The sequence below is a fragment of the Strix aluco genome, chromosome 23 (genome assembly GCF_031877795.1).
Source record: "Strix aluco isolate bStrAlu1 chromosome 23, bStrAlu1.hap1, whole genome shotgun sequence".
In the NCBI taxonomy this organism is placed as follows: domain Eukaryota; kingdom Metazoa; phylum Chordata; class Aves; order Strigiformes; family Strigidae; genus Strix; species Strix aluco.
This window is the reverse complement of record NC_133953.1, coordinates 6,612,741-6,628,552: the sequence shown is the minus strand read 5'-3', so window position 1 is coordinate 6,628,552 and position 15,812 is coordinate 6,612,741. Positions and strand designations below refer to the sequence as shown.

Sequence of the window (15,812 nt, the reverse complement as noted above, 5' to 3'; positions counted from 1 at the left end):
GTGAGGTTCAAAACTCTAACAAGCTTTGCTTCTATGGCCAGAAACAGGTGAGAGTGCCAACAAAACTTCTCACGTCCCCAGTTTTAGACTGCATTAGCTATAATTTACTTTGTTTCACACAGATTTTGGTTGCTCTGATGAAGACACTATCAAAATTGTTGCCGAATGCTTGTGCTGTATTGCAGCATAACAGCTAAAACCCAGGATATCAAAACTAGAAGCCCAGCAAAGACAGGAAAATCAAAGAACTCTTACTTTTTCACATTCTTCACTTTCATACTTGCTGTGCTGCCACAGGTCCGGAGCGGCAACTCCCCTGGAATGTCAGGAATATCTGCACCTCTTGCCTGCAAAAAAAGAAAAAGCAAGGAACTTAAAATCTGACTGCATGCTCTGACTACCAGGGCTAAGCAGCAGCCCAAGTATTTTTATAGATACGTACAAACACAGCTGAAATCTCATCTGTGCTAGAAGTTGTACTTCTGCCATTTTAACAAGGAAAACTTAACCCCAGGAATACAAAATCGTATGTCTCTTCCTGAACCATGTTGCAGAGCCTTGCTAATTCTTAGTAATAACTGCGAGATTCGGTATTTTATTCATTACTACTTCTAGTTCCCAAAGAGGAGATTTTCAGAGCTAGGAGACTAACATACATTCCTAAACTCCATACTTAGACTCCTCATTAAGTACCTGATTTTCCAAACATCTGTGCGCTTAGATTCAGGCAGAGGCACTGGAAGAAGCTGGATAGCTCATACAGCGGAAAATCAAGTTAATGACAGAGCTGCTTATATGTGGGAGGCAAGCTTTTAAAAGAGATGTTTGAAGCTGTTGCTGTAAGTGCATGAACATATTACAATTCATTAATCACTAAAACGCATTTATTTTAGCGAGGCCGCAACTCCAAACTCCCTCTTTTCATTTGTTCTGTCGTGCTTTCCCATCCTGTCCTTCCTCCAGCTGCTTTTTCATAAGCCGTGAGCTCTGCTGGGATGGCATTCACCATCACAGGAGACTCTGAAACACTCAATACCACGTGTTTCTCCTGCTGTGCTGTACCGGGCCCTAAGCTCCAGAGGAATGAGGGGTTTTAGGTGAGGCTTTTATGAAGAGAGCACTGATCAAACACAGGCTTCACAGAGCTGAAGGAGGAAAAACGCGGTCCCTGATATTGGCCAGAGATAGCTCATTAGGGATGAGATGATTAGTGAGATCAGCTGAATGAGCTTTTTTTCCGCTTTATACAATGCGCTACAAAACATTAATAATGTCCAAAATGGTGAATGCTCAAGCAAGAGGAAGAAAGGCACTTCAGTATTCCTTCTCTTACAGGCCTGGAACAAAAAAGTATTACATCAAAACCATTTTCTAATGACAGGAGTAAACAGATGACTTCCCCGATCCAGATCGGTACCAATGCTTCTAAGCTGGTCCACCAAAAGATCTCTGGACAGAGATGATCAGCCCAAAAGCTGTTACATATAACACAGTTGGACGCTGCAGTGTAAAACACGGAAACAACTTGGTCCTCGCCCCCAAAACTTTAGACCATTACAATTCAAGCTAGCAGCCCACATATGGGATGAACAATGGGGGAATCTTTCTTATCCCCTCCTCCCCGAAGCTCTCATTTTGGCTTGATGTGGGTCAGATTTCCACGTGCTTCACCACATCATGAAGAGCTGCAGTAAATAGGTCAAAATCATTCCCCATGCCTGTATTCAGTAACGAACAGCCACAGAGCTAGGGGAGCATTCACCTCATCCAACTCCAGAGGTGCACGAGGTACGTGGCTACAACTCTGTTATCTACCCAAGGCTACTTTTATAGTCACCAGAGATAAGCAGGGACTTTGGGTCCGTTCACCCACTTCAGACAACGAGATTAGGACAAAAGCAACCATGCTGCAGGAGTAGCTGTTTTCAGGGAATGCGGGATGAGCCTGGCTCAGATGCAGACACGCACCGTAGACAGTCGCATCCATCCAACCAACATCACCGCGGCTCACGGGGGGCTGGAGGAGAGCACGTTCTCTGCTCCCAGACAACTTCCTGTTATTTCCAGCACTACCCTTGGAAAAGGGATGCTGCAGCTACTACGAGTGAGCTCCCCCCTTCCAACATTACTGACTAAATTTGAAGCCAGGACACTCACTCTCCCAGTTGTGCCTTTCACAGCCCTGAACACACACATCGTGTTAACACCATTATCCCACAGCTGTGCAGAAGATGCACACGCACACAGGGAAGAAAAACAAGGACAATATTTAGACCCTTAAACAAACCTATCCTTGGCCGACTGACTCTAAGTACACAACTACTTTAGTGTGCAATAGGACGCTTGAGAGTCTCATTGTGAGTTTTAACCTTAAGAGGATGACCAATTTAATGAACCTTACAGGTCTTTTACATAAGAAAGTAACTAACTACAGTAATAAATGTGCCATTCCTGTAAGCTGCTTTTAGGCAAAGCTGGATGTGCTTGCCTTAATTTTCTAAGGAACAGAATTTCTGTAGGAAGAAAAATAATTTTTCTTCTCCATCAGCAGTAGAAGCTGGTGGGATATAAAAATGGATAAACAAATCTGACAGAAAACGTGGGCTTCAAGCCAGTTTGCAGCAGTGGGTAGAGACTACCCTGGATCTGACTCAAAGCAGCGTAGGCAAAACTCACACCTCCAGGAGACTTAAATGCCAGCATCTCTCTTTGAAAAAGTTGTATTATCCTCTTCTTCCCAGTTGAGTTATGTCCAAATTGTGCTGGAAGGAGATATCTGCCTGTCCCACTTCCAACAGCATCTATCCATTTAAATGGACTACAATGAGATGCAATACAGTAATTAACTTCGGTTGCTTTTCCAATTAGATCTGAGCTCTCTGGACTCTGCTGCAGAATAACAATCTCTCATAAATCTCTACAGCGGAGGAAAAAGGGCGGAACGGCGATCCTGTGCAAGCTAAAATCTTTAGTATGAGGTACTAACACCAGAAAAAACTTCGTGAATAGATGGATAGTCAAAAAAGAAACTTATTGCCATTTTAGAAACCATGTTACTTCAAAATAAACTGCAACAACTTTCCATTTAAACCAAAGATACACAGCCACATGAAAGCACACTTTATTCACCACTAGTTCGTACCTGTTTTGATCCAAAACCTGGCATGCAAAATGTCACCCTAGCTTACCCTCCTCTCAAGATACAAAGAAAACACTCCAAACGAGATTTGTCATCTTTTGTGCTTTGTGTCACAGTAATTTAATTTTAAAAATCATTTGGAAACAGTTGGATTATTTACATCTGAAAATTAGCTAGCTAGCATCAGCGGTTGCTCCTCACTTCCCTATTTTCTATGCATCGTTGTTCTGTGGAAACCTAGTAATTGCATAGCAAATCTGTTTATGCAAATTATGTAGTTCCGTTTTCACAGCTTAATGTCACGGCTGCATCAATCTGCTTCGGTCCGAAACTTGGTAAGGAAATTAGGACTCGATCCAGAACGCAGTCAATTGACTTTATCAGGACTCTCAGTCCTCTCACATTTCAGTGGAAGGCTTTTGAGCAACACCACTTCACCAGTCTCCTCTGACCTAACATCCTCCTACCAAAAGCCCTCTAAAGACTACATTTATATTAGCAGCAGTTGGGACAACGTTTGATAACTTCAGTGTTTTGTAACAGGTACCTACATCAACTGCAAGGCAGATAGATCCCACTAAAATGTCTGCTCTAAGCAATTTTGGGAGAAATCCTGTCTATCTCTGTCCTACCCCCCCCTCCCAGGGATGCTCCTTCCGTTTCTAAATCATCACAGCCATTTGCTTGGGGGGTATCAGGAGGACCCCTGAAGCACCTACACCACTTGTGCAATTTTCAAGTGTTGCTGCTAAACTCCCTGGGAATCTGAGAGCTCTCACAAATCAGGGTGTCTAGCTTTAAGCATCTAAGTTTGAAATTCTTGGTCTTTATATTTATAGACATGATTTGGAAAACTTCAGCTTTGTGCTCTCCAGCACACAAAACCTTAGTCATAAATAATTTATATCTAACAATTCCACTGCACAATATGAAAGGATTTTCTCCTAAAAAGTCTCATTGCATTTATCAGAAAACATGACAACCTGTCTCTCTCACATCCAGAAACGTAACACAATCTGAAAATACACGTAAAATTGAAGAAAATAGTCCAGTGAACATGATGTGATAAAGTTTCCACCTCGGTATCCTCAGAAGGGGAGAATATCGAAACAATGCAAAACCCACAGCTCTTCTACTGCCACAGACACTGGGACACACAAGAAGAAAAGAAAACATGGAATCCCACTAAACTCCAGTAATCCTGTAATTGGCAAACTGGTTTTCCACAATACTACTGGAACGCCCCTGAGGAGGTACCATATACAGAACGGACACAATGCAAGACTTGACAGGTCAGCAGCTACCCAGGCTACTGAATCCAAGCGGGATTTCTGAAGGCAGAGATTTACTCCTAATCCAAGGTTAACACAAAGCACGAATAACTAATAGACAGGCAGTAACATTTATGCATCTTCCTACCATCAGTCCCTCACCAAAACCAGTCTGGAGGGACCAGATTGCTCTGGATTCTTTCAGCACATGGCCTTGTTTCTAAAAATGGCAGAGCTGATTCAAAATGCTAGTTGGTTTCCATGACAGTCTTTCCTTTACATCATCTTCATTTCCCCTCGACTTTCTTGGAGGAAAAAAAAAAAAAAAAAAACGGGAAAAAAACACCCCACCATCACAAAACCCCCCTAGAGCTTTCCAAAAAAACAAAGCTTTCTTTGAGTTTTATTTCTTCACTGAAGAACAGCAGGAAACAGAAGTGTTGTTTCAGTAAAAGTCATTACTCAGTGGTGAGGAATTGTCTACGTAACTTGAGCGAAGGATGAACTGAAGTGGCCAGTTTGCACAGTTCAGTATCTGAAGTGGGTGTTTATGCACAAGGACATCAACAGCTATTCCAAATCTTGGGTACCAACCAGCTACACAAAGCTGGCTCGGCATCAACTTCTTTGCAGAGCTTATTTTGCAACGTTAGACACAAACTGTCCTACAAAAATCCCCTGATCACGATGAGGTGAAATGCGATGGCTCCATTAGCACCGTCTTGCTTTTACCAATTACTGCTAAGAGTCAGCCTGAAGGACAATGAAAGAAGAAATATGGTTCATCTCAGCTTCATACGCCACAGCCACCAACGTCCCCCAGGGAAAGAAAGCGCGCTCTGCTCTTACTTTAGATGTTGTAACAACTATCCTGGTTCTTCACAATAAAGCAAAGGAAAAAAATGCTTTCACTAAACTGAAAGTCACCATTTCTGAGCAACTACAAATAACTCCAAATCAAAGGTCCCAATTCTGCAGCATTTTTCTGTCCAAGCGCTATCTCTAAAATGATTAAAATGTACCTGAGCACAGGAAGGCTCTAACTGGGTCAACTTTCCTGAATGCAAGAAATGTACGGGAATTAATAAAGATGCAACATTCATCCAAAAATGTCAGAGGTACAGTGGCAATATGATGGAAGTGCAAGTATTTCCCAAGTTCTTCATATTACCACTTGCCATTGATTCATTTAGTGGATGCAAATGAGTTTCCTAAGTATTTTCATACAGGATGTTTGTGTCACTTCAACACATTTCAGCTACGTTTTTCAGACCTGCTTAAGATATCTGGACACATTTAAAATTAAGATGTAATTGCATCTGGTTTATGTACCCAGGGCCGACAATCTCAGCTTAAAGAAAAATATCTGCTCATTGTACTACAGCAGCTTTACCGAAGAAGTAAAAAATAAATACCTCCCCTCCAAGTCCACATTTCCCAATTGACCATCTTAAGAATTAATATCCGTGCTATTCACGGTCTGATCAGCAGAGCGCAGCACTGGCACATTTAATAACCACCCAGAGGGTATGCAAAGCTGCAAACCAAGGACAAGCTCCTGTTCTCATACCTAAGAGCCCATCTAGATTTGCAGAAGCTGGCTGCACACCCTCACTCCTCAAAAGGGAGCAAGGCATCAGATAAAATTGTACCTTTGAGAGTGCAAGGTCTAGGATACTCTGATTACAGCAATCCAAGCCACTGCCTGCAAAGAAACAGCTTTGAGATCCAACAGAAAGGCAAAAAGGTGGTTTTTTCTGATGAGAAATAGTTGAACCTTTCAAATTTTATTTTTAAACAATTTTTTTTTAATTATAGTCATCACTTAGCTTCCTACCTTGCGTAAATATCTTGATCCCTGTTGCAAAGATAAAAGAAACATCCTTTCTGATGTGCCAAAGGACAGCTGCAGGACTGGCTTATGTGCAGGCATAGCTCAAGGCCAGAACGGCTGGAGTAATTAGAGGCAGTACTAACTTTTTAATTTAGCTCTCAGTTCGGGGATTGTGGAATGTGAGGAAACAAGTTACCCAGCCAGGGATGCCTTTAAAATCTCATGGTAAATGAGAAATGTGATAGAGAAAGCCAGTGGAAAAATGACAAGTGCTTCCAGCAGGGAAACTCTGAATACTGTCTATGCACATTCTTAATCACATGTCTAAGAAATCTGCATTCAATAAAGAAGATACTTTAATGTGTATCATTTTTTGAGTTTAGGACTTTTAATTCCATTTTCCACATTCCCTGTCAATGCTGAATTGTTCTAGCCAATACTTATTGCATGGCATGGTTAACAGTGAATTCTTCTCTTTCGACAGACCACACAGGATGTGTTTTTTTCTACTCCCAGCTTCTCCCCTCCAAAGGGGGGAAAAATAAGAACAAGAGAAAAAAAAAAAACAACTTTTAAGCATTGCCATGAGCTGGCAAATTAAGAGCAACCTCTCATTCCTGAGACTTAGCATTATAGAGGAGTTCGTCCAGGGCATCCATTTACCATAGTTTAAAGGATCAGCCAGGGATGAACAAAGAACAAATTCTTAACTATTCATCCATTGTGTTTTCAAATAAAGTTCGCTAGCTCGCAGATACGTGGGTAAAACCATCTCCAGCTCACATGTAAAACAACTAATTTGCTAAGTGGAATCCGAGACGCAGAGTAAGCAGCCTGGCAGCTGTACGAACCTACTTTGGCAGCATTACTGTCACCGTGACCAAAATTCACCTCTGAAAGCAGGTTGATTTTATGTCATGACAAGGTTTCCTAAGTGAGGCTTGAAGAGATGGATGGACTTGCACTGAGTTTCTGCAGATGAATCAACTGATCAAATGCACCAAAAGGATGGTGGTTATTTCCAGCAAAACAATCCCACACTTGTATTTTCTTTCAGAGCTATCATTTGTTTTAGAGACAAAAATGGATGCACCAAGCAAAAATGAATGGTTAGCTACCGAGGACAACATTAGCATGATAACTACCTGACAGCTTTAAGTTTGGATTTGACATTGCTATAGTGAAGCAGAAGCGAGATCGCCTTATTACCATTCACAAAGATCTCAGCCCAGGGAGCTGCAGCGGTACAGTACATAGCCTCACATAATAGCATACTGGCTAAGGAATGTACTTTCTTTAAGAACAAAAATCCCACATACAATATGCGTGGGAAAGGCAGCCAGGGTTAGAGTGCTTCTTCTGTACAGCCTACAAAATAAATTTTAGAAAAAAGCCACAGAAAACAGAACATCCAATGAGCACAATACTTCGATTCCAGTTCCTTGTTGGCTAAAAAAAGACCCCAGAAATCCCAGACCTTGTTTGATGCACAATTTCTACAGTCTATTGTTTCACAGAGGGAGGAGGGGATCCTAATCATGGCTTAGTTATAAAAGGACAAGTGGAACTTTGGGTTGTTATGGTAGAAAGCAATTTCTCATCACACAAAACACTGCAGAGATTAATTCAGCCTAAAACTAGTAAATACCACTCTGGTAAGTCCCCTGGCCATATTCAGTGATTATGCAAATAACAATATTATGTTATAGGTATAAATCAGCTTAGAAACTGAAAAACTTTCCCAATGTAATGGAAGAAAGATTGGGAAGGTGGAAAAACCAGCAGCCTGACATTTAACCCCAATATCTGAGTCAGCAGAGTTAACATGAAATTATATTTATGCCTGTAAAGCCAATCTGGGCTCAGCTTTTTGTTTATGAAAAGAGCTGTTTCCAATGGCATAAAATACCAAATTGGTATATGATACACTCATTTTCCAAACCCTTATAATAACACAGTAATGTGAAGAATGTGTCTACTTGTAACGTGCAATTTATACCATAAGCTGTCCATAAACTTCTGAAGAACAGAACAAAAGTCAGTTCGTTAACTTCGTGTGAGTGTGACCTGGGAAAGCTTGGCCTGTGATCACACACCCTGCGCTGGCTGAGCCGCTGGGGCAGCCTCCAGCTGCTGGGCACGATAACCGGGCAGGATTCTGTAAATCTGCCTTCCTGACCAACTGTTCCAAACCCTCTCGGCCTCAGTGAGCCTGTTCTCTCAACCACGATAGGAACAGTGACACATGCTGGCAAACCTGAGGTGACAGTGCTCTCCAGAAATGACCTGACATCACTCAGGTGAGCTCAGAACGGGATACTTGATGTACGCTGCCAGAGCTGCACAAAGGTCTTGCCAAGTCTGGGAAGGCGAATGACAACCTCTTCCTCACATCACCAAGAACATGAGCTCTGCAGAAACTGATGGTGACAATCTTCATCCTTCAAGGATGTTTTCTTGCATTCATAAAATTATTAGCTAAAACAGAATGATATTTTTTTCCCTAAATGTCAATATTTAAGAAGAAAAACAGAGACTGACAGAAAAACAAAAACACATGCGCAGAGGAAAAAAACCTAAAAGAAATGAAGATATTCCTACACATGCATGCAACTGTAACACACCAGACTATCCAGACTAAGAAATCAAGAGCAGTCAGGTAGCCACATACAAATACAGGGAAAAATGTGGTGCCCCAAAGCAAGAATCAACAGTTAAAACTTTAGGTTCTGCAACCATACCAAAGAGCAACTTCGGATGTTTTCAAGCTGAAAAATATTTCCTTGCAGTACAAGTCACAGAGCAAATCAAGAACACAAAGACCCCAAAATTTCTTTTCCACCCTCTGAAAAAGAAGGCGCATGAGGAGCGCTGTTAGCCTGAGGGCACAGGTTCATGATAACCAGGCTTGAAGAGGTAAAGCCAAATTTTTAAACTCCCGCCCCAATCCGTCAGCCCCAGGCTACTCTCTCCTACTTCCTCTCATTGCAGCTGCAACTGTTTTAGTAGCTACAGTGCAAGTCCCTGAAACAATCCAGATTAAAGAGAAAGAGGAAAGCTGAACTTCTTTTGGGGGATTATTTTAAAATGAGATTAGCTCTGTGATTCAACTCCCAATTCCTCATCCCAGAAACTCTCTCACCGTAACTGTCCTGAGACAGTCCTCTGCAGCATGGCAGATGGGAAGGAGTAATCAAAGACAGAAACTTCTTAAAGTAGATTTCTGCAGTAGGGAAGCCTGGCGTACTTTGAACCCACCGAAGACCACATCCAGCCCCACACGGACACCACGGAGTCGATACCATGCCGATGTTACAGAGAACAGCAGCGATTTTCAGTCTGAAACTGGGATGTCTTACTCATAGGAGGTCACACATCCTCACATAACCAGCCACAATCCCATGGATCCCACGCTAGCTGAGGAAAATTAACTAAATGAGACATTACCTTCTAGGGTGAGAAACAATTCAAAGCCTTACTCGATGGAAAAAGCACTTGTAGTAAGCCCCTACAGCATCCATCACAAATTTTCATGGAAAAACCCTAAAGCAAAGATGAAGTGTTAAGACTACTAGTTCAAAAACGCTGGGTTTTGCAGTCAGATTCATCTGTGCCCTAGCAACCATAGTATTCAATCAAATACCAACAAACATCACACAGACCTACACCGACACAGCAGTGACCAATATAAGTGTAGCAAGGCAGAACTGTATGGAATGATTTAAATTAAAAAAAAAAAAAAAAAATCAGGCTAAATATTACCAACCTTTCCAGGGAATAATTTATCACCTTGTAATTAAGAAGGCTGAATCATGGCAAAAAAAAATTAATGCCTACAGCCTTCAGCAAGACAACATATATACTCTGACATGTTTTGTTTGTCTCTTGGGGTTAACTTGGGTGTGGGGAATGGAAGGGATAGATGAGCAATCTATTGACAACCCTTCAAACACTGTTCCCTTCCTTTTTTGTGTTGTGGTAATAAAGCAGCAATGAATACTGATTTAAAAAACTCAACCACTTATTTATAAGAGACTCCTTTCCTTTCCTGGATGTTCCATCCTCTTTTTAAAGCAGCTGGGACTAGGGAAAAGTGATTGACAGATAAATAAATTATTATTTTTATCTCGCAAATAAGTACATTTCCAACAAATGTGGCACTTCTTACATTATGACAACAAAACATGTGCAAAAAGAGATCATCTTTGGAATGGGGTGGGAGGAAAAGAGGCGGAGGGTCATGACAACGTAATCCAGCCTTCAGAGCTCATCTCTCACTGCCTCTCAACTTACAACCGTGAGCAACCTGGACTAATTACAACAGCATTACCAGCACCATGCTGTCACCAACAGGCAGCTTGTCTGAGCCCAACCAAATCTAAAATGGGCGACAACTACAAAGATAAAGGGATATGAAACTGTCTGAAACTAAACCTAAAATTCTATAACCTAAAACCCAAGAAATTCAGACTGGTCATTCACAGACTAAGCAGTTGCCACAAAGCTGCTACTGATACCACACATGCCACTGAGCCCAGTGGTTTACTCACAGTACAGGCACTCAGGCTCCCTAACGCCTTAGTAAACTCAGGTTTAAGCACCTAATGTACATTAATGCATATTTACGCCTACCTACGCTTACGTAATGTGGCAGAGGGCTACTGGGAGCATTCAAAAAGATTAGCCAATACACTCCAGTGCCATCTTTATCTTTTTAATTGCCATTATCCCCTATGACCATAAAAGAAGACATACTAGTGGTGGCGTGTAAATACATGACCCACGCCTTGTACTTAGCAAGACACTGAATTTACTGATGTGCATCAGATTCCCTTTGAAATAAGATAGATATGCAAAATCAGGGTGCAATAAAACTGGCCATCATGGTGAACAACAAAAGCTTTACTGATCCATTCTTAGTAAATTCTAAGTCATTCCTTCTTTGATAAATGTTACATATCACAAGTTTTAAAACAGAAATTTAGAATATGTAATTTTTGTCTCCTGGATCAACACTGTACTGCAAGACCTCATACACTGTAAAGACAGTAAACGTACCTAGAAACAATTGCTTCTATAGCATCACCAATGAAAATTAAATGATTGCTACAAATTAATACTTACTGCCAAAAATACGGTATCCATTCTGGTTTAATCAAATTCATTTAATTGGCAAACCCAAATGGAAGCCAATATGCCAATTAAGTGATTGTCCTAATTTTCAAAGATTCTCAGGGACAAGTTTCATGCTGGGAGTTAGCCTGTGAAATAAAAATGACTCCCTAACCAAGAGGGAGAGGGGGAGAAAGAACCATACACAACAATATAATATCGTGCCAAAAGCGTAACAGGGGAAAAAAATACTTGATTCATGCAGCAATAACAAGGAAAACAAGTTATGTGAATTGAAAATGAAATATAGGCGACTGGTGCAGTGCCAGACCAGAACTGTTTTGACCAAAATATTATTACAGCCTGATCACTGCTTGGTGTGCCGTATGGAACATCTGTCTCATATCAACACCTATACCGTCCACACGAGCCGAAATCTCATTTCTATCCCATCGTTATCTTTGTTACAAATGGCACCCTGTGACCCATCTGCTACGCACTCCAAGCTGCAGCAATTCACATAAAAATGCTGCCGAGTGCTGGATAGAGAAGACGTACTACGGGTTCTGCAAGATTAACAGAAGACTTCCTAACCCAGGCAAGTCAAAAATCTGAGAGCCTTCATCAGCACAAAACTAACCTCCAAACTTTAAGGTAACATCTTCCATCACATTTAAGAAATGCAGTGACTCTTCAGACTCAGAGCCAGAAGCCAACTGCTGGAGCATCTAGCTGAAGAAATATTTGAAGTCCATTCCCACCAAATTGTCCAAGTTGTTCAAAAAACAGCAAAACCAACATTCCCGCTTCCTAGCTACTCAAACTTTCCCTTGTACTTGAGACCTTAAAACTTGGGACTTTTTCAAAGAACCTGCAGGTAGGCATTCAGAGTTCAAAAGCACTCTTTTTCCCAAAGACGTCTACGGCATATAGCCCGTCTGAAAACAGGATCAGCCTAACTAAACTGTCTGCACAGTTCCTTAAGAGCTCACAACCTGATACTCAGCTGCAAAATTCTGGTGTTGGTTCATACGTATGCAGAGCACAAAGAGCTGTAAGCCACAAGAATAAAAAATCCAAAATGTGAATTTTCACACATTAAAGGGTATTCTATCTATATAGCTCAGTTGCTGAAATGGGATTATTTCAGTAAACCACCTTTTTGGAAATCACCACAGTTGACAGGGCCAAGCAAGTGGATTAACCACACTCCCTTGTTCTTCAGATTTTGCCACAGTTGCTGGAAGTATTCATGTTAACTTGGGTCAGGACTGACATACTCAGAGTCATGCCTGATGTTTTTTGAATTAAGAACCAACCAACCAAACAGAAATAATTTAAAAAGAAACCCTATATACTCCTATTTTTTGCATCTATTCTTGCAGAAGCCACAATCAAGATCTGGGGCAGCACTGGGCTAAGTGCTGTACAAAGAGTAAGAAACAAACCCCGCACTAAGGAGAGTGAAATCTTTCTTTAAACCTTTACAACTCACTAATCTCTACACACTTTTATAAATTGCATTTAAAAATAGTTTTCTCCTCACTCATGTCCCAGATTTAACGAGTGATATATTGAGGTCTCATTAAAAAGCCTTTATTACCTTCACAAGCCATGGTACCTTACCTCATCTAGTATCAGATGCTGAAAATACTACAGATCTCAGAATCCATCTGACCTGATATAAGAACTGAGATTATTCCAGGGATTTCATAAGACGGAGTCTAACCCCTGTGCCTTTCTAAAACATTTCTAGGCTTGTATTTTTCCTAAGAAAATTCCACCAGCATAAGCTGAAAAGGATGATGTGTATCAACTGCCTTCTTGTTCACTTACACATTTGCCAAATTCAAGGATTTAGAATGGTTTCCCATCAGTAATTTAGAGGTTGCCACATCACACCTTTTTTAGGCACAACCTGGTTATAAACTAGTAACCCTTGGAGATACTCCGGCTATCGTCTCAATAACCTCACTATGGACAATTGTACTTCTAGATCCCAAAAGCTACCGTTCAGTGGTGCACCGGGGTGGGAAAGGCTGACTTCCTCAAGGTGGAGAACTTCTGGTCACCACCAGCCGTGACCTACTCATGAATGAATCCCTGCAGACATTCACGGGAGGATGTGACCAGATGTCGGCCTGATCACCTGTATTCTTGTGCTCAGGGCACTACAGATAAAAAAATCTCACAGTAAATAAACCTACCACAGCTTTAGGAACTTATATTTTGAAAGCTTCCAAAGCTGAACGAAGTGGCAGACACTGCAGAAAAAAACCCACCTTTTCAGAAACACTTATATATACACACACACAAAAGAAATCCTATTTCTAGCTTTGGAGTGAATCTATTCACCTTATCTCTAGTGCCTGTCACGTTAATGCGGCTTCAGGTGGCATCTTTCTGTGACAGCACAATTTCAACAGGTTGCATAAATAAAGATTTTTATATTTATCTCACTGGTTTCATCCTGCTTCCCCACAAAATTTAGACAAATGGCAGAAAAAGGCAATGGGGATAGAGCGTGCGTGCGCTTCTGAGCACACCCGTCTGCTTGGGGAGAGGCTGTCCGCACACGGCTCTTAAAACACGGGAACTTACTGAACTCATACAGAGGTGCTGAAAGGCAGATGGTCAGTAATGTAAGGTAAACCTAATATTAAGCAGAAATATCAATTTATGCTAAAGTTAATGACAGACTGAGGACAGCTGTTTTGTAGGCTCGTATGAGAAATGATATCTAAAGGTGCTCTTTCACAAATTCATTTCTTGTAACATAGAAACAGAGCACTCTTCAGGACCTGACAAGGAAAAGATACTCCTTTCCTTTAAAATAACATTACTACCTCAGAGAAATGTTAGAAAATCCATATACTGCATTATTACTTGGCTCAAATATGGCTTTTCATCCCTAGAACTCAGAAGTGTTCTACAAAAAGTCAATATCATCAGCTGCATTTTCTAAACTGGAGCAGAGAAAGAAAAAACCGGCATGTGTGAAGGTTACCCAGCAGGCCGGCAGCGCAGTGGGAATAGGAGGCTGACAGCGAGGAAAACGGTATATCTAATATGACCAAATTCTAAAAATACAGAACATAAGTCGGGGAGGGAATACAAAATATAGCAGTCCTTGAGGACTACTCAGGTAGCTGTCTTATTATCTAACTGCTGTGAAGTCTGTCCATCTAGTGTTGCACCCCACCCGGCCTGGTTCTCAAAAATCCACTGCACAGGATTTCACAACTACTATGAAGTTTCAAGAACCACCAAAAGTACCCAAACAAACCAGGTCTCCAATACAAAACCACCTGCCCTTCTGCTAAATCACAAACAAGAAACAAGCAGTTTTAAGAAGTAGGTGAAAGGACAAATAATAAATGTAAAAAAGACAACTATAAAAGGAGTATCAAACAAAGGACTAAAGCTACTCGGGTGCCCAGAATAAACTGGCAATGACAGAAATATTAAAAAGAGTTTCTACCCTACCTTCTGTAGGAGTACAGTGTAGGAGGACATTCAACCTCCCCACATTTAAAAAGACCTTTAAGTTTATTTCTTGTTAAGAAAAAGCTCTGGAAACAAAGCACTTATATAAATTAATAATAAGCACTTCAAAATACATTGCGGATAGAAGAGGGGAGAGTAGGGACCACTTGTGTATGTTCATCTAACTGTGAATGCACAAATCACCTTTTCCCAAAGTACAAAAACACGTACAAAGATGAAGTTCAGGAGACAAATAAGCATCAGCGGTCTGTCAACCGTGTCAGAATTTCCCAGGCTCTCCAAAGTGTCACCAGCCTCAGTATTTGCTCACCTGGCAGAACGTGAAATTCATTTTTAGTGACAAAAAAAGTCTTGCGCCCAGTTGGGTTTCCAGCTGTCTGCCATGGGAAGCAATGGAGAGTAGAGAACAACACAGCTATGTCCAACTTCTCCAAGCTCCTGCAGCCTCTGTTCCCCAGAGGCTGAAAGAGCAAGCAACAACACCTGAAGTCTGCAACTTAAACAACTACTAACCAAAAATTAAATGTATTATGCTGCTATGAGAAACTCACACACCACCTAAGGAGCGTGCTCTGGGAAAAGGCCAAATCAGAGGCTGCTAAAAATGCCAAATGAAGGAAAAGAGCAAGGAAAAAAATCTCAGGCTTAAAATGATCAAGAAAAAGACTGAATATAGTAGATGCACTGGTTAAACAGAGAATAGAAAGTGTTGAATGCTCTCCTGTAAATATTTACATCTTGTAAATATTACCTTCGGACTGGGCCTAAGGCAGAGGTTCAAAGTGGAAATTTGATTCACTCAACACAGTCAACATGACCAAGGAAGGTTTTTCTACCCATCTACAACATACTCAGAGGACCATGAGGTCAAGACAACACTGTAAGCACAAACCCAAGCCATTATAAACACAGGTTCAGTGGCTTTACGTGTGGCCCTGTGCTCCGTCAT

At 41.2% G+C, this 15,812-nt stretch overlaps 1 protein-coding gene across 2 annotated transcripts in view; it reads right to left on the bottom strand.

The window, feature by feature from the left end:
• Positions 1–15,812, bottom strand: part of ARHGAP32 (Rho GTPase activating protein 32) — a 263,491-nt gene that overhangs the window by 147,234 nt on the left and 100,445 nt on the right. For both annotated transcript variants that reach the window (XM_074848691.1, XM_074848692.1), the window contains exon 3: positions 256–347. In XM_074848691.1, coding sequence (XP_074704792.1) covers positions 256–347 — 92 coding nt within the window. The remainder of the gene's footprint in view (positions 1–255; positions 348–15,812) is intronic.